This window comes from Microplitis demolitor, chromosome 1, assembly GCF_026212275.2.
Source record: "Microplitis demolitor isolate Queensland-Clemson2020A chromosome 1, iyMicDemo2.1a, whole genome shotgun sequence".
Taxonomy (NCBI): Eukaryota; Metazoa; Arthropoda; class Insecta; order Hymenoptera; family Braconidae; genus Microplitis; species Microplitis demolitor.
Genome location: NC_068545.1, coordinates 6576130 through 6599399, shown reverse-complemented (window position 1 = coordinate 6599399; position 23270 = coordinate 6576130). Strand labels below are relative to the sequence as shown.

The following is a 23270-nucleotide window of genomic DNA, read 5'->3' as shown; positions in this document are numbered from 1 at the left end:
ATTGTCTCATGTCTGCTACATTCACACTCATTTAATTATGGATTCATTAATATTCATTCTACTTACATTTTCATTATTCATTTAAAAACTTAAAAAATTACTAATTGTCAGCTACATTATTTTACTCATGTGAATGTCCCAGATGTGAGACAATTTATAATTTTTAAATAAATCAACTAATTAATTGATATAATAAAATCGAAAAAAAAACACGCATACTGCTTTTTAAATTATTTGAATACGCATTTTTAAATTTTTATTCTATTTAAATTTTATTCAGCTCCGTTCACACTCATGATTTTTTAAGGTTAATCCTGTGATAAACTGTGACGTACGCTTAAACAGTGAATTTAATAAATTAGTGGAATGTAAGCGGCTTCTTTGATTCCTAGGCATCAAAAAAGGTTTTGATTTCAGCCTGTTAAAGCTAAAATGCATATTTATTTCAACCTTATTGGCAGTCAATTGTTTGTTGTACAAACTTCAGACTTTCCAATTATAGTTCAAACGTCTAACCTCCTCAGTTCCGAGGCATCATTTTGTTTGTTATTTGAATCATTTTTAATAAGTATACTTATAGACCTTTTAAGAAGCAAAGAAATATATTTCATATTTTTTCTAATGTATAGTTTTTAAAGCCACCTATTTTAAAGCTGTAAAGATAATTATTTTTATGGTTTAGCAAACAGCGGCTAGTTGTCAATGGTGGCAAAATTGTCCTTTATACGGGACATCAGGATAGAGGAGTATAATAATTGATAGCTTTAATTTATAAGTAAATAAAATTAATCCTGATTGTAATTTATGGTTTAAATATGCGCCAATAGCTTCTTACATCATTAAACTGAAATTAAGTTAATCCGACTGGCATCAAACATTGAATATTGAAACTTAGTCTCGAGCAGATGTTATGAAAAATATAATGAGTAAGACAGGATGAAACATAAATGCAGGCATGAGTAATCTCAGCCCTCGCTTTTTTCTCAGGCAGACAACTTCACATTGGTCTGCATTCATATTATTTCATTCCTCGTCACTCAATATACTATTATTAGTATATTACACACCTAGGGAGAGAATTAGGATATTCTAACCCACGTGTGCAATTGCCGGAGCCGAAGGCAAGGATGGCAAACACGCGGATTGGAAAGTGAAAATTTTTTCACAACTGCATCGGAAGCTTAGATTCCTGCCCTGTTTAAAAGGAAGAAAGTCGTACTTTTTCTCTTACAAAGAAACAATTAAAAGTAAGCGCATGCGCTATTTTTCTGACAAACAGAGGCAAAAATTTAAACTTTCAGGTGCAGGTCTGATGAAAAATCGTATACACACCACGAAGAAAGGTACGACCTCCCAATTCACGTGTTTGATACCCTCGCCTTTGACTTTATAAGGAATTACACGCGGACTTGAATGCCCTGCTTTCTCCCTTGATGTGTAAAATACTATTATCAAATAATTGAATAAAACTTACTCTTTTCTCTGGTGTCTCGATAATTATATAAACCAAGAAGATATTAGCAAGTTGAGCTCTTCTTACAGCAAGATTAACACTGTTTTCTTGCTCATTAATACGTCCATCAGAGAGTATAATAAGAAGCTTAGCGCTATCAGTGGAACTTCTTTGTTCTTCAAACATATCAACAGCATCATTTATCATTTTAACAATTTTAGTTTTCTTCTGTTCAAAATTCATTTCTTCAATAAGTCTCGATCCACTTTCTTCATTAAATGGTTTACCCAATGGATGAAGAATTTCAACCTTTTCTCCAAAACTGATAACACCAAGATCTCCAACTTCAAGATACTCCATAGCTTTGCTGATCAATGAAATCGATTCAAATGTTAACTCATGAGATAAATTATCTTTCATACTACTGCTGTCATCTAATGCCAACAAAATTTGATAATTTCTCTTCGATGGTTTCGTCCGTCTTAACCAAATTTTATCTTTTCTAAATTGACTTGCAATATAAGGAATTATTTTTCTCATATTTATCCTTTTGCCCGTACGATAATCACCTCTCAGTCTAGTCGCTTGTGTTGGCTCAAGTACCAGTCGTAATTTTTCTGATAAATCTCTTGCTGCTGTTTCCATTCGCGAGCTAACGTTATTCCACATCGTTAACGCTTGTTCAGAAGATGGTTTATAAATCCATCGACTGATACATTTTTCTTCTTCAACATTTTCTTCTTGCGTTAAATCAATAGTATCATCTTCTTTCAGATTTGTGTAAAAAGCCGATTCAACTTCCTGTGCTACAGTAACTGTCGGTACAATATCACCTTCAACGTCAAGTTTCGTTTCCATATTGCAAGTTTCTTCTACACTATTCTTCGAACTAGATTTAGCCATATCTTTGTCAGTCTTTGGAGTCGGCTCAGCATCCATTTTTTTAATATCTTCCTCAATGATTTCTTCTTTATCATCATGCATATCAACATCCATCAGTTCTTCATCGCGTGCATCTGGTTCTTCTTCATCATCTGCAATTGTCTGCTTCTTGGCCTGTTCTTCAGTAGCAGCATCAGTTGCGTAGTCATCAAATTTTTCTGTATTCTTTACATGTTGGCACATGTCTATGTCTCCGTTATCTTTATTTTCAGCAGCTCCAGTGTCATCTTCATCATTTCCTAATTCTTCTCGAGTATTTATGATTCTTTGTTTCTTCTTATTCGGCTGTGCTTTATCAATCAAAGCCCGATTCTCATCACTCTCTCCAGGGTTTTTTCTTTTTTCTCTAGACTTTTGTTCTTCTTGCTGCTGCTGAACAGTCGTATTCTTCTCCGCAGTACTTCCGAAATGTCCTTCATTTTGTTCATTAGACTGCGCTTGACCAGTTCCTTTGTCATTGCCATCATCTTGGCTGTTTTCTTCCATAGGAGCTGTATCTTGTCTACTCTCCTGATTCGGATCATTAGCAACTTTATCACGAGATCCGACTTTATTTTCCAGCTGATCAGCGGTGTCAGTTTCTTTGCTACCATCATCCGTACTAGGTACCGCTCTCTCTCCTTTTTCTTCTTCATTTTCTTTATTCGGTTGATCTTCTTCTTCATTTTTCTCTTCTCCTTTATCCGGAACTTGTTGATCAGAGGCTTCAGGTTCTTCAGGTTCTTTAGAATCCAGGTCTTTCATCTCAGTATCTTCAGTTGTCGGACCACCTTCTTCATCACTGCTATCATCACCCAAATTTTCATCAGCATTCTTGTTCGTTTCCTGATTATCAGCTTCAGTATCATCATTTTCCGGCGGTACAGCTTCTTTCATCGCATCAATATCAAACGGATTTTCTCCAGCTTCATCTTTATCTTCTTTGGCCTCATCTTCACCATCCAAATTTAAATCATCTGGAAGATCCATTGGCTCTGGTTCAGGTTGAGGATTATGTTTGCCATGATATGGATCTATCTGATCATCATTAATATCAGGCTCATTCATTTCATTAATTTCTGGTTTGTCTTTGTCTTCTTTTTCTTCTTCACCATTATTGTCATCTTTTTTATCTTCACCCTGATGCTTTGATTCATCACGAGCACCCAGTTCTTTTTCACCAGCTTGTTCACCTTTTCCCTGTTCGTCAGTATCATCAACCTGTTCTTCAGTTTCCGATTCATCAGTATCATCACCCCAAATATCATCAGTCATCTGATCCGCTCCCGTTTCAGTTTCACCCATCTCTTTATCCAAATCATTATCATCATTCTCATCATCACTGTTCTCTTGGTCGTTATCATTTTTATCTAAATCTTGTAATTTACCATCAAAATTATCACTCATTTCTATGCCTTTATCTTCTTCCTTACAATCACCATCTTCATTCTTTTCTTCTTCATCAGCTGGTCTCGCTTCTTCCAACTGATCCTCTGATTCTATTTTATCAGAAACATCTTTTTTACCTTCACCATCACCCAGTCCCATACCATCTTTACTTTTACTGTCTTCACCACCATTAGCATCAGCTTCATTGTCATCTAAATTTTTCGGTACACAAAATCCATTTGCTGATAAATTTAAAAAGAATTTAAGTTGTAAATACAAAAGTTTGCATGTTACCCGAAAAGCTGCGACTTGTTCTGTCAAATAAAATTGGGTAAATAAAATATATTGATTTAGTAAAGGCAGACATGTCAATAAACATGAATTATAGTATGAAGTATAAAGTGGATTTAATTCTTCCGCAATAAAAATAATATTTTCTAATTGTTTATTTATTTTTTCAATCTCCAAATTTTTAATATCTTTTTCCAGAGATTCAATTAAATGTTTGCGTAATCCGTTTTTATCTAAAAGTGAATCTTCATTTTCTTCTTTATCATCATCGTTTTTATTTTCGCAAGTTATATCATTAGATGACACATCACTTTGTGATACTTCTTCATTAGTTTTTATAACCCGTAAAATAATTTCTACAAGGCACTTTATTTTATTTCTTATGTCTTGTATGCCAGAGTCATTTTTCATTCCCGGATCACTTTCAAATTTTTTTATTACATTGAATTTATCAATCCACTGATTAGATCGATCCATAAGAAATTTGATAGTCGCTAAAAGCGGGTGATCTTTATCTTTTTCACTACCAAACATTTCTCCAAGTGTCGTTATAATTTTATTTATTTTCAAAATATTTTTACAACTATTTTCTAATGACTTAAAATGACCATGAGTTCTTATGAAACTTGCCACAGATGTATTAGAAAATAATTTACTGTGATCAGTAGATAGAGTACTGATAGATTTAATTGCGTCTTTAATTAAAACACTCGCGGATTCCCAAGTTTGATCCCCTTTTGTCGCGTTAATTAGCGGAAGATCAGATGATTCCAAGACAATTACCTGGTCATTTATCCCGAGATTATCTCGAGGGCAAGCTTGTAAATAAATTTCAATCTGCTCTAATCCGATTGATAAGCACGCTAGTAAATCATTTAATTCATTAGCGCATTGGGCTATATCTTGATGACGCGGGAGGCTTAAATTTTTGTAATCAATATTTGATAAATTCGAAACTTGTTGTCTCAATGCTGCATAAATATTTATAGATCTGCCTAGAATTATTTTTTGCTTGTGTGCTTTAGTTATGATATTAACTGAATAACCTTTGCACTGATCCATGTTCATTGGTCCCAAGTCTGTTTGAGTTTTTGTAAGTGTGCTAATTAGCGCATTTAATTTAATACATGACTGGTAATAATAGTGCTCACTTCCATCCCAATGAGTTAACATTTGCTTATCAGATTCTCCCAAACTTTCAAGTCTCTCGAGAGTCCTTGAAATATCCAACGGTGGTACAGTAAAATCTTGAACTTGATCTGGTGAATTTCTCCAATCTGCTAGACCTCTTCTATAAGAAAATCCAAAGTTCTTCAAAGTATCAAAATAATCTTTCAGGGCTTTCTTTTTAGTTTGCAGAATACTTTTCGCATGAGACTTTTGTTTTTCAATACTCAATTTATCATTTACTTTCATATTTTTTAATTCTGTGGCATGAGTAATAAATTCTTCAATTCGTTGCTCGAGTTCGATACGCAGTCCAGGATAAACTGATGACAGAATTGTATTCCGGCAGGAGTTTTTTATTTCATTTAAATGTTTTACGATATCCGCTCTTAGTCCTTTAGATTTAACAGGATAAATTTCATTGAATTTATCGTCAGATACAATAAAATCTTCGGGATTTATTGAGTAGTAACGAATTTTATGACGATTCCATTCGTCTTTGTCGTCTTCAGATGATTCATTTGATGATTTAAATGTCAAATATTTACCAACACTTTCTTTTAAGACAGTCTCGTACTTTTTAATGCAGTCGAGTAATTTTCTATGAACTTTTTTCACCAATTCTTCTACGGTCCAACGGTCAATGTTCGTTCTATTAGCAATCGTTACTTGATCTTTTATTTCTTTTCCTACTGTTGTTTTTAACTGACTTATTTTTTTATCAACATCATCTGTAAATTTATTATAATAATTATATATATTCCAAAATATAGACAGCAGTTCATCTCTTTCAACACTCGGCTCTAAATAAAATACATGAGAGTGGAATGTTAATAATAAATCAAGCCGAGCTTTGAACTCAACAAGCGAAGACTGAGTCATAAAAATCTCCAATAATTTAATTAATTTTTTAGCTGTTACTATTTCATTATCGCAAGATTTTTCAATCACTTCCTGTGGAATTTCTGTAGTCAATGAAGTTTTATTGACATAAGATTCGATAATAGAGTAAATAAAAAACCACCACTTAGATGCTTTGGCTTGTAATCTTTTGAACGCAGAGTCCAAACAGTCTTTCCAGCAACCGAGTTCAAGACGTCGCCAAATTTTTATTTGTTTTTCCAATGAAAATGAATACTCTGCTAAGCGATCGCCCTTACGAGCTGCCGTTTCTTTCCACTCGCGTGTTTTGCTCAGAAGAATTTCAAGTCCCGTTAAAAATCTCGACACAGGTGACGTTATTGGGAAGTTATTTATTCTGGTAATGATCGTTTTTATTGACTGAAGTGTCGGATGTTCCGGCCAGTCCGTCAAATAATTTTCAACAGCTTCTGTTAAACCATCGAGAATTTCCACGCATTGTTTTACTTCTTCGATGTTACTGCTCTTGTAAAAGTCATAAGTTTTTTCATCACTTTTATTTAAATTATTATTCTCACCGAGGCTTGTTGCCAATGTTATTGATGAAAGCAAATTCAAACTGACGTGTAATTTTTTCGACAAGTCTGCAGATAAAGATTTTTCAAGCTCTGGTCGGAGTAATCCGAAAGTATGATACCTTTGAAGCAATGGGTCTATGTAATCACGAGTTGGTAATTCAATAAAACTGTAATGTTTTAACCATGGAGCGGAAGTAAATGACTTAACAATTCGCGAATGAATTTTATAGACTTGTTCCAAATCATCGATAGTTATCAAACTACCACATGATTTTATTGTTTCAACTGAACCTTTTAAATTCTGTTGAGCTTCAAGTGTATTTAAATTTTTAATGTCATCAAAGTCTTTACTTGCTGGGAACAATTCCTGTAATTGTTTGTTCATTTCTTCGTCATCGGTCAATGTTTCGCAATGTATACTAACGTTCCCTTTATACAAACTCTGCGATTCCGCTGCTGCTTTTTCCTCTTCCAACTGTTGTTTTTTCCACACTAGACAAATTTGCGAAAGTAATTCATTCAATTTATTCCACAGAGGCTTTGTCAGTTGTTTTGTCAGAGTTATGTGATTATAAAGTTCGACTAAACTATTTTTCAGCATACGAAAGACTTCAAAGTATGACTTGGATTTATCAATAAATTTAATAATAAATTCTTTGCTATTTTTCGATGTATGCAACTCTATTAATTCAAGTAAATTTTCTTGGTCGTTACCAATAGTAGGGAATCTTACTAAATTATACAGATAATCTTGCGCTGATAATTTAGTTTCTGTCAGACAGACACTTGTTTTTTCAAGTGAAATTAAACGGTTTGTTTGGTCAATTAAAATATTTGCGCCGTGGATTATTTTACTTAATCCGTTGATAATAGGCGACACAAGCTCACGATAATATGCCATGAAATTTTTATCCAATGATTGATAAAATATTTTCCATGTATTTCTTTTATTTATCAAAATATTAACTGCTGTCAATAATTCATCATAATTAGATTCACTACTGGTTATTTTACTTTCTGTTAATTTGTATAAATTTTCACAAGTTTTTATAATATTTTCCGCCGTGCCAATGTCGTCTCTAAAGCGAGTTACTTTTTTAGCCAAATCAACAAACCGCACGTCTGATGATCGATAACCTGTTGATTTTTTTAATTCCCCCTGTACGTCATACAATATATCGATACATTTATTGGCACTTGCGATACGAGAAGAATCACCTCCATGAGCAATCCAACCATCGTCATCAAATAAATAACAATCCAATTTATTTGCGTATATTAAATTTTCAAGATCTTCAATGTCATCATTTATATATTTAAGTTTTAATTCTGTTTTTAGTACCGGATCTATAAAACCTAGATGACTGAATATAAAATATTTATGAAATCCTAAATATATCCACGCAATTCCTCTATCGATACCTTCTGTACTGTAATTGCAATCAGCTGTTAAATTATTTCTAATTAATTTCAATTTATCGATCGGATTTTTGTAGCACTCATTATAAAAATCTTCAGTCAATTTGTCTTGATTATTTACTTTATTATTTTTTATCAATTTATTTATGTCCCAAGTTTTTTCTATTTTATCAATCGCTGTCAGATAAACGTCAGTGTAATCGATAAAAGCTTTACGATCATTTAAAATCAAGTTGTACTCATTGGAATTAAAAGATATACTATTGCGCCAGAGTATACTATTTATTGTATTGATTTGTTTTATATGCGAATTATAAAATCCAATCGCCGCAGTCGATACTACAAAATTTTCTTTGCTGTCTTGAGATAAAAGAATGTCAGATATTGCATTTATCAAAACTGGATCATCATCAGAATAATTAAATTTACAATTCGATTCGATTAATTCGTCAGGTTTTGAGTCTTCTTCAAATACGCTCTTCAAACAATTAACAAAATTTGAATGGTCGTAAGTATCACGAGTTTTATATTGAGTAAGATATCGAAATAATTCTGGTAATAAACGTTCGCAATTATCTCGCTCAGTATTTTTATTTAATAGAGTCGCTAATACGGCTATTAAATTTGTTGGTACACAAGATAGATTCAAAAATTTATTTACTATTTCTGAGTTATTGATATTTATGTCACTACTCAATTTTTCATTTAACTGACAGTGTAATTTATGAGCAAACATAATAAAAGTGTACTCATAAATGGGCCATAGTTTTATATTTGATGACATTTCTATTAAAGTTTTACTTGAATAAGATGATAAAATTATTTCCATTACTTCTTTTATGTTAAATCTGTTTGATAATTTATATTTATTTAAAAATATATCAACGCTAGACATTACATCAGCTGCCATGTCTTCATTAAATTCATCATTTAAAATATTTTCCCATAATTTTTCAAATTTACGTCTTATTGTTTTGGTTTCTTCTAATTGGATGAATACCAAATTTAATTGGTAATTAAATTCATTATTTTTAGGCAAAAATAAATCATCAGAATAATGATCAAGTTGTTTGTAATTTTTGATAATTAATTCAGAGGTAAAAGGACGAAGAATATTCAATTGTTCTTTAATTTTTTTCGTCAATTTTTTAAACGATTGTTGCTCGCGCAGATAATTGTCAAATTGCTCCATAAATTCCTTGAGAGTTTCAATAGTTTTTTTGTCTTCATTTGTAGCCAGTGAATTATTTGATTCTTCGAATGTTTTAGTCAATAATTTTCTTAGCCAACGGTAATGGACTTTTAGTAACATTTCCGTATGATCACTTTCAACTTTTTCATTTACGCGGTGTAATTTATTTATGAATGTCAATTTTCCTTGCTCGTAAAACCGACGGAACCATTGGAGATCTTGTCTTATTTCAATGTACTTAATATTATTACTGCAATCACACAAATATTTCAAGTAATTATTTATCCACTGGTTTACTAGACTAATAAAAGGTGAAAAAAATGTCGCGATCGGTGCCACATTATCATCGTGTTCATTATTTGCACATACTCTGTCTGAATATTTTTCTAATGTTATTATATTTTTATCATTAGCAACAGATAACTTTTGTGGATATTTAATATCCATTGTCTTCAAATAAAGTCTTATTGACAATAATTGCGCATTGTTTTGATCAGACTCAATATTATTCGATATACATCGATACCAAGGTAATGAATCCGGTAAATCATTTTTATTATCAAAAATTTCTTGAGTTATTTCTTCAATTTTAGACTTTATCGATATGATAAAATCATCGGGTGGTAAATCATCAAGTTTTTTTTGTAACCATGCGCTCCTCAGTCTTAAATCTTTAACTGATGATTTTTCAAAGAACATCAGAAGTAAATAAGGAACTATTTTTTTAATGTCAATGGCAATTAAATTTTTATTGTCTTCTGGATCAAGATATTTATTGAGAAACTCAGTAGAAGACGAGTCTTGATATTTATTAATTAATGACAGTAACAATGTCGCTTGTTGATTAATTAGTGTCAACTTGACGTTATCTTGAAGGTCTCGTACATTCAAAGTAATTGCGCTTAAATCAATTATTGATTGATGATTATTTTGAATGTCATTTTGATCAATAATATTATTTATAATTGATAACAGATGATTTTTAATATTTGAATGGTGGATGTATCGTGATTTTATATACACGTCGATACAAGCTCTTGTGAATGCTTTTTTTACGGAAAATCCTCTTAATATTTGCTGAGTAATCAGAAAGACTGAGTGCAGCAGTTGAATAGTGCTGAGTTTATCTGACAAAAGCTTTTGACTCAATATCTCCCGATTAATGTTCAACATCGTCTCTTGATGATTATTTCGTGTCAGACCTATATCGAACATCAATGACTTTATGTCAAGCTCATTTTCACTTTTATATCCCTTGTGACCAAGTAAAAATATTTCAACGCCCCTATTTCTCATCGCTCTGTAAAATAATAAATATTATTTATGATTAATAAAAAAAAAAAAAGGAAATAAAAAATAAATGCATGATAATAAAATATGTCAGATAGTATATCGTTAAAATTTATAAATATTAATATTTCGATGATAAAATATTTTTTTTTATCTTTAATTTTGTGCTGTAAATATTTTTATTTCGATTGTAAAAGGTAAGATCGAAAAATTCACGAGGGCATAAATAAAAATAGACGGTAGTGATGAGTATTTTAAATTTTAAAATGAGTTTATAAATGAAATAAAAAAAATAATGCGATGAAAATAAAAAACTTGAATTAGAAGTTTTTATTAATTATTTAATTATTTTTTTATTGTTTTTTTTATAACTGTCATGAAAACAAGAAAAATAATTTAAGATTGTAATAAAAAAATGTTAAATACGATCTGACGACTGCCTCAATTTTTATTTTGTTTCATTTTTTTCTTTCGGTTTAATTTTTATTATTTAAAATTTTTTTTTTAACTTTGCCTTTTTTTTAGACGTCAATTTTTCTTTTTTACTCCTGCTGTCATACTAGTGATGCTGCCAGTAGTTAATGGAGGAACAAAAAAGATAAATTAATAATAATAAAAATAAAAAATGGCAGCTAAACTTTTAATGAATTACTGGTTTTAAAATTGTTATTAATCACAATTAAATAAAAAATATTTAGATAGTGATTTTTAAATGTGTTCTTCTGACAAAAGATACAAAGCTAATAAAAAAAAAATTGGTAAATGCAAATCGTGGAAAATATATATAAAAACAAAAAAAAAGTCGTGCAAAAAAAAAAAAAAGAAAAATGTACGGTAAAAGTTTCAAGGACAATTTTTTTTTCTATTACACTAGAAATTTTAATTTCGCTCCAAAAAACAATCAGATATTTTTTCGCGCATATACGACTGGTGTGACGAAAATATATGTAAAAAACATATATAGATATACAAAATTAGTTAAGTTCTTTTTATTAATTATAATTAAACGGGCCCGAATTTGATGGTCATTTATGACACACTTCTTCTTTGGTCCTAAAATAATCTTTTAAAAAAAAAAGTGATTCAAATAATGACTTTTTTCTCGAGTTTTTGTGTTTACGGGTTACGGACACTTTTTCTATTGCTTGACGGAAAAATTTTTTTTACATTTTGATGTTTTTTTAATTATTTAATACATCAAATTGATCTTTATAAGTCATAGAATTAAACCTTATTAAATTCTCTATCCGATGATGTGTAACTTGGTTAAGATCCGTGGACTAACAAGAGTGGAACAGTACAAGCAGTAGCGAAAAAGAGGCAAACAGAATTTTTCGATCGTAATGCACACTCTAATGCTTCGCATTAAGAGTCGTGCAATTAGGAAAAATTATTATATTTTTTAAAAGTTATCGTGTTTCAAAAGTTTCATACGTAACAACTGACAGCACTAATTTCTTGGATTAAAATGACATTTTAAATTAATGAAATAATAAACAGACTTAATTACAGAGTCGAAATTATTCCTTAACAAATTATCTCTGTACTATAGTACTATAGTATACTATAGTATACAATTTAATCCAATGTAGTATAATAACAAAAGTGTAGAGATGATTTAACGTGAGTGAATTAGTCGAAAAAATAATTTCTATCGTAAGCACACACATCCTTCGCGCTTGAGGTGCGCAATAAAAAATAATAAAAAAATTTTTACCTCGAGATTTCACCATAACGTGAATCCATCGTTAAGAAAAGACGGAAATTATTATGAGGTTTTATTGTATGGATATTACCATCATTGTCTACACCTCGTTCACCGATCGTAAGGACACCACCAGGTTCAAGTAAACCATTTAATCTATCTAACACCGCTGGGCTGCAGAGATTTACTTGATCTATCAGAAGCCACGTACCATCTTGTAAACACTGAAAAAAAAAAAATTAAATAAAATAAATATATGACGAAATCGAATTTTTCATGAGAGTGCAGAGCTTAGCCTTAGCTTCGCGCTTAAGGAATGCAATAAAAAATTAAATATTTACTCGATATGTATGGTATAAAGTAGATCAATAACAATTTAACTAACAAAATTCAAAGCTTAAGTTTACCTTCACAAGTACACTATCGATCCATTCAAACTTTCCTCCTGCATTGAGGCAGTTTTCTTGCTTCACGAGATTCGACAGATTCAGTAGTTTGTCATTGATCGATGCTAACTCTGTCTTCTCAAGAGCTTCAAGTGTTTTTAGTTTTTCCATTCGGGAAATTAGTGTCGAGAGTTGTTCGGTTCGTTGTAGAAAATTTTTAGTCTCAATTGCCATCGTCGTGGAAAGACTCTCATCTGTGAAAATTAATAATTTTTCAAAACGAATACTTAAATGTCTTAAGTAATAAAATTTAAATTACCGCAAGATAGATTTTTTATTTTTTCTAGCTGCTCATAAAGCTCTGAAACATTATCAAGATTTTGTTCATCAAGTGTTTGTCTCAAAGCGGCAATCAAAAGATTCTCAGTCTTTTCAATCAACTGCTCCAAGTGCCGGTTGTAGTCGGTCTGAAAAAAATATTAAAAATTACTTTGTGAGATATTATACCGTAAAATAAAATGAAAAAAAGCCATTCAGTACCAGAAATAGAAGTATATTTTTCATTATTTCTTTATTTCGAAGTTTTAAAATTAAATTCAGCTAAAAATTAATTTTTTTTAACATTTTTCGTGAATTTCAAAAAAAAGAAAAATAGAATTTTAACCATAACTTAGAACAATTATGTACCTTCAAACCTTTATAAAAATTTAAAAATTTATCATAAACCATAAAGTAAAAGAAGGAAACTATAGATTATTTTCACAACTTTGACGTTCTTTATACATCCCGTGTAAAAAAAATTCGTTCCAAAAAGGTTCCAAAATAGTTCAACATGTGGAACTTCTCAACATGAGACAGATTAGAATTTCGAACAGAACTTTTTTGGAACTTTAGTAATTTCGATAGTACAGTAAAAGTTCTTAAAAGCAAATTTTGAGTCAAAAAAAGATATTTTTGGGGCTTTTTAGAATTTTTTTTGGTCGTACTTTTTAGTTCTACAAAAGGTTCAAAAATAGTGATTTTTGAACTGTTTTGGAATGTTTTCAGAACATCTTTTTTAGCTCCAGAAAAAGGTCAAAAGTGATCTTGGAACTTTTTTGAAGGTCCTTTTTGAACCTATTGTAGAAAAAAAAAAACGTTCTAAAAACATTTCAAAACTGTTCAAAAACCATTACTTTCAAGCCGATTATAAAACTAAAAAAGACAATCAAAAATTTGTTTTTTAAAGTCTTAAGAATATCCTTGTTTGATTCAAAATTTGTTTGTAAGAACTATTGATGTACTGTCGAAATTACTAAAGTTCCCAAAAAATTCTAATCTGTCTCATATTGAAAAGTTCCACATGTTGAACTTTTTTGGAACCATTTTAGAACGAATTTTTTTTTACACAGGATAATAAAGACAGAAAGTTCCGTTAAAAAGATATTAAAGAAAAAACCCACAAAAGCAACATTTTTCAAAAACTAAAAAATTCTAAGTTGCCACCATTTCCCAAATACTCAACCGATCTTTTAAATTTTTTAACTTGATCAAGATAATTGCCTGAAGGATGAATATATAAAATTTTATAATAATCTGTCAAAAACTCTCGAAGATACAATAATGACATTTTTACCATGACAATCATGTAACTTTTAACCCTAATGAAAGTTGGAGAAATTATCGTAAAATTAAACATAAAAAAAAGAACATATAGCTTATTATATCAGCTATCAAGTTCTTTGTACATAGTAAGGATAAACATGTCCGTTAAAAAGATATTCATGGAAAAAGCCGAAAAAGTAGCATTTCTCGTTATTTTTGAAATTTCAAACGCGCACTATTTCTAAACTAGTTGACCAATTTTGCTCATCTTCGAACTTAACCGTGATAATCGTTCATAGAATAAGCCTGTTAAGTTTCATTATCCGTTTAAAATTGTGGCCGCTATCGCCTTAACAAAGTGCGTTATATTAAACATATGTATATTAGACTGATTCAAAAAAATTGACTATTGTATTTTTTTCGAAACCCTCTATTAAATAGTTACAGAGAGATGAAATAAGATGTCTATTAAAAGATGAGCTCTTAACATTAATTTTTAGAGGTCGCTCATCGTAATTCTTTGTTTCCCATTTAAATAACATGGGGAAAAAAGCAGTTTTAAGTTTGGAATTTTATACCTCGGCAATGACTCATTGTACAGATAAGCTCAGGATATAATTTCGTAAGAAAATAAACGCTCTAAAAAAAAGTCTTTTATCATTTGTTGATAAATTCATCTTTTCAAAAGTTATTGTAACTTAAAGTCAAATTTATAGTAAATTTCGAGATCTTTTTACTTTTCCAGTGAAACTATCAGACTTATCGCAAAATGTCATAGAACCTTTTTTGTAGACAATTTTATTCCTTACAAATTATTTCTGATAAAGTTTTTTAAAATTCCGCATTGTTTTCTAGTTATTTCCATTTTTAGTAAAGATCTTAAAAAAAATACTGTTCTGATCGATACATATATATAAACTCTTGAACCGATGGTATTTTTGGAACCTGCTAGATGAATTATGATAGATTATGGCAAAATTATTTGAAAATTTTATCATGACGAATGCAAAAGATAAATTTCTATGAAATCTACTAAAAATTTATTATTTTTTTATGTGACCTAATAACTACTTAATAAAAAAAAAGTATTGAAGAAAAAAAAACAAGTCTTGAAGGCGATGTAGAAAGCATCATTTCTTGCGGATATCCGTCAGGATAATCCTAGTATAGGGCAGCCAGTATAGCACAGCCTACCCCACATGAATCAAAATGATTGATAGGGGTCGTTCGAACACTTTTACCCCTTGATGATCTCAATGGATTTAGAGTTTTTTTTTGCTTTTGTCGTCTCTTTCAACGTTCATTCTACTTTTTTAACGTCGATCACGGCATCTTAGATTTCCGCAAAACGTTTTATGCTTTTCAATTGATCCTTTTATCGAATATTTTTAACAATAGATTAGTTTTTCAATGAATGCTTATAATTTTTTCAAGACTTAGGGGATATTAATTTTTTACACGTGTGTGTCAAGATATATGGGATCATGATTTTCTTTTCTACCCTACTATCTTTTTAGTCTAAAACAACAAATATTCGTGTAGACACTTTGAAAAATAACGCGGAATTTTTTTTTTTATTTGTCTGTTACAAATGAGAGGGAATTCATTACACTATTATTTTTTTTTAGAATACGCATTGAGATCGTTTTACTATTTTTTTAGAGAAAAAAAAAAAAAAAATACTGAATTCACTACAATAAAGATATTTTTTCAACGATGAAATTTTTTTTTGTTACAAATATTAAAATGCAATGGATACTTTATAAAATAACCATTTAAGATTTTTTTCTCTTCTTATTTTTACAAACATAAGAAAAGACATAAAAAGTATCTACGGTTATAAAAAAAACTATGAAATTGTAAAGTAAAGTGTTATAAAAATAAAATTTATAAAATAAACCTTGAAAAAAATAAAATTTTAGCTTCAGTAAAACAGTACACACTTTACTTTAAGAAAATAATTGAACTGGAAAGTTTTCACATCAAAATTATCGCTGATGAATTCTAATAGAAAAATTACACTTGTAAATTAAAAAAAAAAAAATTATTTGTTTGAAATTAAAAAATAAAAAAATATGACTGAAAATTTTGATAATAATTAATTTTAAAAAAATGCATCTTTAGAAGTTGAAACTTTTTATGAAAATATATTATTATTACTTTCAGTTTTATGAGAAAAAAAAAAATTCTAACTCGGAATTCAAATCAATAAAAAAACTTATGATTTATTTCATCAGTAACTTCAGTACTTATGAGTTTCCGCATATATTTATGTAAGTAATAATTTTTAAAAATCATTAAAAATAATAAGGAAAAATAAAAATAAAAAAAATATGTGTTTTTGACATAAACTGTTAATTTATTTGTGCTTGCTAGTCGCCTCATTAAATTTCAACGAGAGTGATATTTTTCTTTTAAATTGAATAGAATTTTCACGAGGGTTTTGTGTTTATAGTTTGTCGTAAGGTTTCATTGTTAGAAACAAGACATTATTTTAGTTTGCCGTAGAAAATTACAATTCAAAGTGAAAATAAATTCACTAGAACTACATAATCTCTGAAATGTCTTTTATCAAATTAACAAATGTTTTATTATTTTATAGTGTGTTTAGATAAAAACATAATAAATTGTTTAGTCTATAACTTAAAGACTAATTGCAATGTGATGTTTCCTTTTATAATACAAATCTCAAATAATTTATTGTCGGTTATAACAATAATTCACGACTAAAAATGAAAGACAAGGAAACGATAAAACAATTTTAAGTATTTGTACTCAATTTGACTGTACATCGACCTGGAAGGAATTATTAATGACTCAGCGCGTTGGCATCTGGTTATATAACACAAGACGAGATAAAGATTGTAAAAAAAAATTAAGAAAGCTATAAAAATAAACTATCAATTCTTGTAGTAATAAAAATAAAAAAAAAAAGAAAATACATCCTCGCTTTAGAGATATTCAAACAATACATTGAAACCGCATGAAAAAACTTTACATGTGAAAAGATATATAAATTTCATGAATATTGGATGTATTTTTGCCATATTAATATACAATGATAAATTGAAAAAAAATATATATTACTAAAATATATAAATTACATATTTATCAATATAACTTCTTTTATGTATGTTTATATTAGGGTGATTGTGAATTTTCCGCTAAGAAAATTGAAAATTTTCAAAAAAAAGGGAAGTCATTGGTTTCGGTCCGATTTTCGAAAATTGAATTTATAACAGATCATGACGTTTCGATGTTCTAAGGAATTATTCTGACTAATTTCAAGATGATGTCCAAGTGTATGTATGTGGGTACGTACGTAGGGGAGGGCAGAGCAAAGTGGGCTTCGTAAGCGAGAAATGAAATTATCTGTATTTTTTTTTATTCGTTACATTACTTTATAGGCCTTTGTTTGTTATTTAACATTGATAAGATGTGTCCATTAAAATTGAAAAATCGAAAATTAGGGGCAAAGTTTGCCCCTATCTAAAAAAATTGTGTGAGACAAATTTATTGCTCGTTTTACTTTTTTTCAATTCTTCACTTTAAAAATGTTATAAATAAGCTGTGATCATAATAAATTACGAATTTTAAAATATGGGGCAAAGTGGGCAAAAATGGGTAAGACCTAAATAAGCTAATAATAAGTAATAAATGAATAGTCGTAAAAACGTAAAGGTGACTTATTATGAGCCTCGTTCATAGAAAATTGCAGGGTGCTCACTTTGCTCTCAAATTTTAAGGAGGCCCACTTTGCCCCAAAATTTTTGAGGCTTTCAAAATTTTAGGGGGGCCTACTTTGCCCCACCCTCCCCTACATTTGTATGTAAATATTCTGTAACTTTTGAACGGATAAACTGATTTCGATCTTCAAGGTGGCATTCGGCAGGGCTTATTAATTCTTACAAGCTTTGAAAAATTGAGCTACTGAGCTTCTTAAGCTCGAAAACAGCGAGAAGTTTTAGGGTTGGCTCACAGGGTCAACCGATGCCCAGTTTTTTTTTCGGTCTCCATCCGAAGTTTTTTTGTGTATGTTAGAAAAAAAGTTCATGAAAGTTACATGAAAGTTAATATTAATTTTAAGGACTTCCCCTGAGCGTGAAAAGATTTTTTATTTAAAATACACGTAAATCGTGCTTGGTTGCGATTTAGTCAAAATTGAACAATCTACAATAGTGTTCATTGCGGCGAAAGTGTAATTTTTATTTGTGAGTTGGTACGGGTCATTGAAGTTGATTTTCATCTAAAATGCTCGTATTTTTGCTTTTATCTTTGAAACAATCGACTTTACAAAAAAAAATGTAGATAACAAATTTGTTGGAAATTTAATTACCTACAAAGAAGTTTTAAAGACCTAATTCCTTAGATCAATATATTCGGAGATATTCAACTCATCAGTGGTATAAAATTTTTATGGTTTATCTTATGGTTTATTTTATGACAAAGTTAATAAAACTTTGTACATTTTTATACAGCTAAATATAGAAATAATAGATACTTTAAATGAAACACGTTGTTCATATGAAATAAAGAACGAATAGAATTTACAATGCAGAAAATTTTTAATTATCTTTTTTTGTATTCAACTTAATTACAATAAAATTTAATTAAAAAAAGCTTAGAGCAACTTAATAAAAAATTCAAGAGTAAACATTAAGCACAAAAAAAAAAATATAAGAATTAAAAAAAAAATTTCATTTGTAAATAATAAGCAAAACAAAAACTTTAATTGAATAAATAGTTAATTTAAATAGTTTTCCAACTATAAGTTTAATAATAATTAACTAACAGTATTTTAATTTTTGTAAAATTAAATCAATCCGAAATGAGAACACTTAACTTTATTCGTTTATTTTTCTTTCAGTACTTAATCGATTAAATTGGAACGTTAATTAGTGAGAAAGTAATTAATCTTAAAAAAATTCGGGAAAAAAATAGAAAAAAAGTAATAAAATAGATAATTATAAAGTAATTAATTAACTATTTAAATAATTATAATAATTTATACTTATTTTATATAAAATAAATATTATGTATGAAAGCTGTAGCAGCCTTGTATGGCTTACGAAATAATAATACACGTGTATAAGAGCAATCTAGACAAGTACAAAGCATATTCACGAGCTTTTAATAGTATACAACATTTCTAGCACTATGTACAGAAATCTCTTGTTGACCTGTTTAACATTGACGATAACTAGTGTTTCATCGCTTTCAGTTTGTTCGACATGTTGGAAACAATAAAATAACATAATAACAATCACAGCCTATACATATATGCATCAGTGTACATATTTAATACAGTCATTTTCGTACATGTGAATATATTATAGTATTAATGTTGAATACACTGTAATAAATTGGGAATTAATTCGGAGTAATTTCGGATTTTATTTCAATCCGAATTTACTCCGTCACTGGGAATCCCGGAGTTTAAAAAAACCACTCTGTATAAACTGACAAAAAAGAACTTTTTTCAAGTATTTGTATGTTGTATCCTACTGAGTAAAATTTGTTTTTACGCTGACCAAATGTAATTTTGCAAAAACTATAATGAAATAAATAAAAAATCATGATAAATATCAAAAGATAAATTATGTCACAATGCAATTATAAAAGCTTGACTGTTTTAACGTTAATTATTGTATTTATTAGTAAAAATATCTGTCACTACAACAAACCGATCATTCATTGGGTAGTTTACCCTACTCCAACCAAGTAATATTTTTTTGATTTTAGAATTTCTATACTCATCTTAAGAAAATATCGACGTTCTAACTAGCAAATTGACTAACTCCATTTCAAAAAATCCTTCGTTTATGCAAAAAAAAAGAAGTTAACAATTTTTTTCATCTAAAAATCAATTCGATATCTAGTATATGTATCATATTTTTGTCAAAGTTACTCAAATGATATTTTCTCTGACTATTAGCATCTGAAAATTGCACAGAATCACCTACGAAAAATAATCAGTTAGACAATTTGCTAATTAGAATGTCGATATTCTTGATTAGAGTATATTTTTACTAAGATATCATAAATAATGTCTTATTTTTTTTTGAAAAATTAAAATTTTCAAAAGTTATTCAAGGTCAAAGTTGGATTCTTAGTAAATTCTAAGTATTATTTGACTTTCTGGCATTACTATCAGATTTATCATAAAAAGTCATAGAATATTTTTTGTAGACAATTTTATTTCCTACAAATTATCTCAGTTAAAGTTTTTTGAAATTCCGCATTGTTGTCGTTATTCCATTTAAATGTTAAGCTCTTGAAATCGATGAGAACAAATTTCTTTTTTAAAAGCTTGACATTAAAATGGTAATAACTTGAAAACAGTCTAATATAGATACTTCAAAAAAGTTTTTTTTGCACGGCTCATGATGCGAACCATCAGAGTGTGCTTTACGATCGAAAAATTTTTTTCGCCTCACTTCGGCAACTATTTCAATTATTATACCTTTGTTGATTCACGGAATTAAGATATTTTGCACACCATTTTGAAGATAATTTAATGGAGATTAATTCCATACTTTTCAAAAATTTATTTAGTTCAATAAAAACGGAAAAAACATCAAAATAGTTTAGAAAAATTTCCTGCCCGTCAAGTACGAAACCCGTAGACACGATAACTTGCGAAAAAATCCAGTAATTGAAACAAATTTTTTTTTTTTTAAATTCTTTGAAAGATTTGTAGATCCCCTATTGAAAATGGCTAGGTAATTCAGTGTCGTTTAATTACAATTAATAAAAGAATAAAAAGGCTGTATAACGATACATATATATATATATATGTAAAATTAACATGGATGGTTATATATCTATACATTATACGTACATTTATTTCGTCAGGGGCGCTTGCGGATAACCGTTCTAGTACAGCTGTTTTTTTTTTTGTGTTATTGCTAATTGGTAAGCCTGATTTTTTTTCAATTCAATTCTTTTTTTTTATTTGTTTTTATTTACATATATTTTTTTTTTTTTGTTATTAATCGAGATATTTTGAGAAAATTCTTTTATAATTATAAAAAAAAATTACTAATATAAAAAAAAAAAAAAAAAAAAAAAAAAAAAAAAAAAAAAAAAAATTTTAAATATTTTAAATTTATTCGTGCTTCCCGCCATCTTTTCATTATTATTTTATTATTTCATAATAAATGAGCATTATGAGTCGTCCACTTTTGGATTTTCCAAATTTTTTCAGTATATGGAGTTTATTTGTTCAACGGAGTAATTTTGGAGTGATGTGGATTTTATTTAAACCCGCATTTATTCCGATTTAGAGCTTTTAATATTGAAATTAACTTCGCTTTGGAGTGAATTTTACTCCAAAGAATTAAATCAATAGATTGCCATCTGCTTCGCATTCATTCCGCAAATTTATTATAGTGTAGAAAAAAGATTAAAAAAAAAAAATTAATTATTAGAAAGTGAAATGACAAAAAAAAAAGAATATCAACGGTACGAAATATAGGTAATGATGATGTATATAGTATATGTATATATTTTTGAAGAAATTATTGTTATTGATTGAAACATGACAATGATAAATTAAAGTGACTGGTGATAACCAACTCTGCGGGTTGAACCAATTGACAAGCTTGAATTAAATGCGGGATAAATGTTAATTAATTTAATTTAAATGTCAATATTTATAGTTGAATACCAATTAAATTAATAATTAATTATTATCGATGTTATTATTATAACAAGTATCTATATATAAATGATTTGAATGATAGATAATTAATTTTTTAGTTTCTAGCCGTAAAATGAAGATTAATAAAGTTTTAGAGTGAGATTCTGTTCCGTAGTTCCGTTTGTTGTTATAAATAGATCTGTTGCATTAAAAGAGAATGAGGAAATTGGAAGATTAATTGGAGATTTCTGGGTAAGACATTGCGGCGCCTTAGCACCTACGGCCATTCTTCTTAAAGCTTCAACATACTTTTTTTCTTTATTTTCCATCATCAGCAGATTTAACCAATCAAACGCTTATTTTTACTACTTAAAATTAATTGAACTTTATTTTATTGTTAAATCGTTCAGAAACTGTAAAAAAATAGGAGTAGATTTGTAGTGATTGCGGATTTTATTTAAATTCGAATTCACTCCGTCACTCAAAGTTCTGGATTTTTAGAAAAAATTACTCTGCAAACGGAGTAAATGGGAGTTTGTTTTTTCAGCGGGTGATTTCAAAGTAATCTGGATTTTATTCAAATTCATATTTACTTCGATTTGAAACTTTGATATTGAAATAAACTCTCTGTACACGGAAAGAAAATTATGGAGATGGTTCCCATACTGGTATAGGAACTATCCCTACCATATTATGGGAATGATTCCCATAATATTATAGGAATGGTTCCCATATTGGTATCGGAACTATTCCTACCATATTATGGGAATGGTCCTCATAATGTTATGGGAATGGTTCCCATATTGGTATCGGAACTATTCCTATAATATTATAGGAATGGTTCCCATATTGGTATAGGAACTATTCCTATTATATTATGGGAATAGTTCCCATAATGGTATATGGGCGGTTCTTATAATATATAGGAACCATCCCTATTATAGTATGGGTATAATTCCTATACCATTATAAGAAACATTCTCATAATACATATGAAACCTTACCATAATTTTCTTTCCGTGTAGGAGTGAATTTTATTCCGAGGAGATCAAATAAATAAATAGTCATCCGCTCTGCATTTCAGATTTAATCCGGGTTCACTTGGCAATTTTTTTCAGTGCATTATATTAAATCTCTTTGTTTTAAGTAATAGAAGGTTTGTTTTTATTTTATTTTTTAATAAAAGTATAAAAGAAAGCTAAAACAAATAATAAAAAATGATATCAAGACTTAAGAAGTCTAAAAAAAAATGGTTTTATGTGAAAAAATGAAACACGTGATACAATGTCGCACATTGTGAAATTCCCAATGGTATCACGGCGCGAAATGATAGACGATTTCTTACGTTCGAACGAGATTCCTGGGGTATTGGGGTAGTTGCTAGTACAACAG

The 23270-nt window shown here is 29.2% G+C and overlaps 1 protein-coding gene across 1 annotated transcript in view; it reads right to left on the bottom strand.

Moving 5' to 3' along the window:
- The window catches only part of LOC103575520 (midasin), a 121254-nt gene that overhangs the window by 1921 nt on the left and 96063 nt on the right, over positions 1-23270 (bottom strand). The window contains exons 6-9 of the mRNA XM_008555345.3: positions 12972-13119; positions 12674-12906; positions 12279-12490; positions 1475-10571 (exon numbers count right to left, since the gene is read on the bottom strand). Of these exons, the coding sequence (XP_008553567.1) occupies positions 1475-10571; positions 12279-12490; positions 12674-12906; positions 12972-13119 (9690 nt within the window). The remainder of the gene's footprint in view (positions 1-1474; positions 10572-12278; positions 12491-12673; positions 12907-12971; positions 13120-23270) is intronic.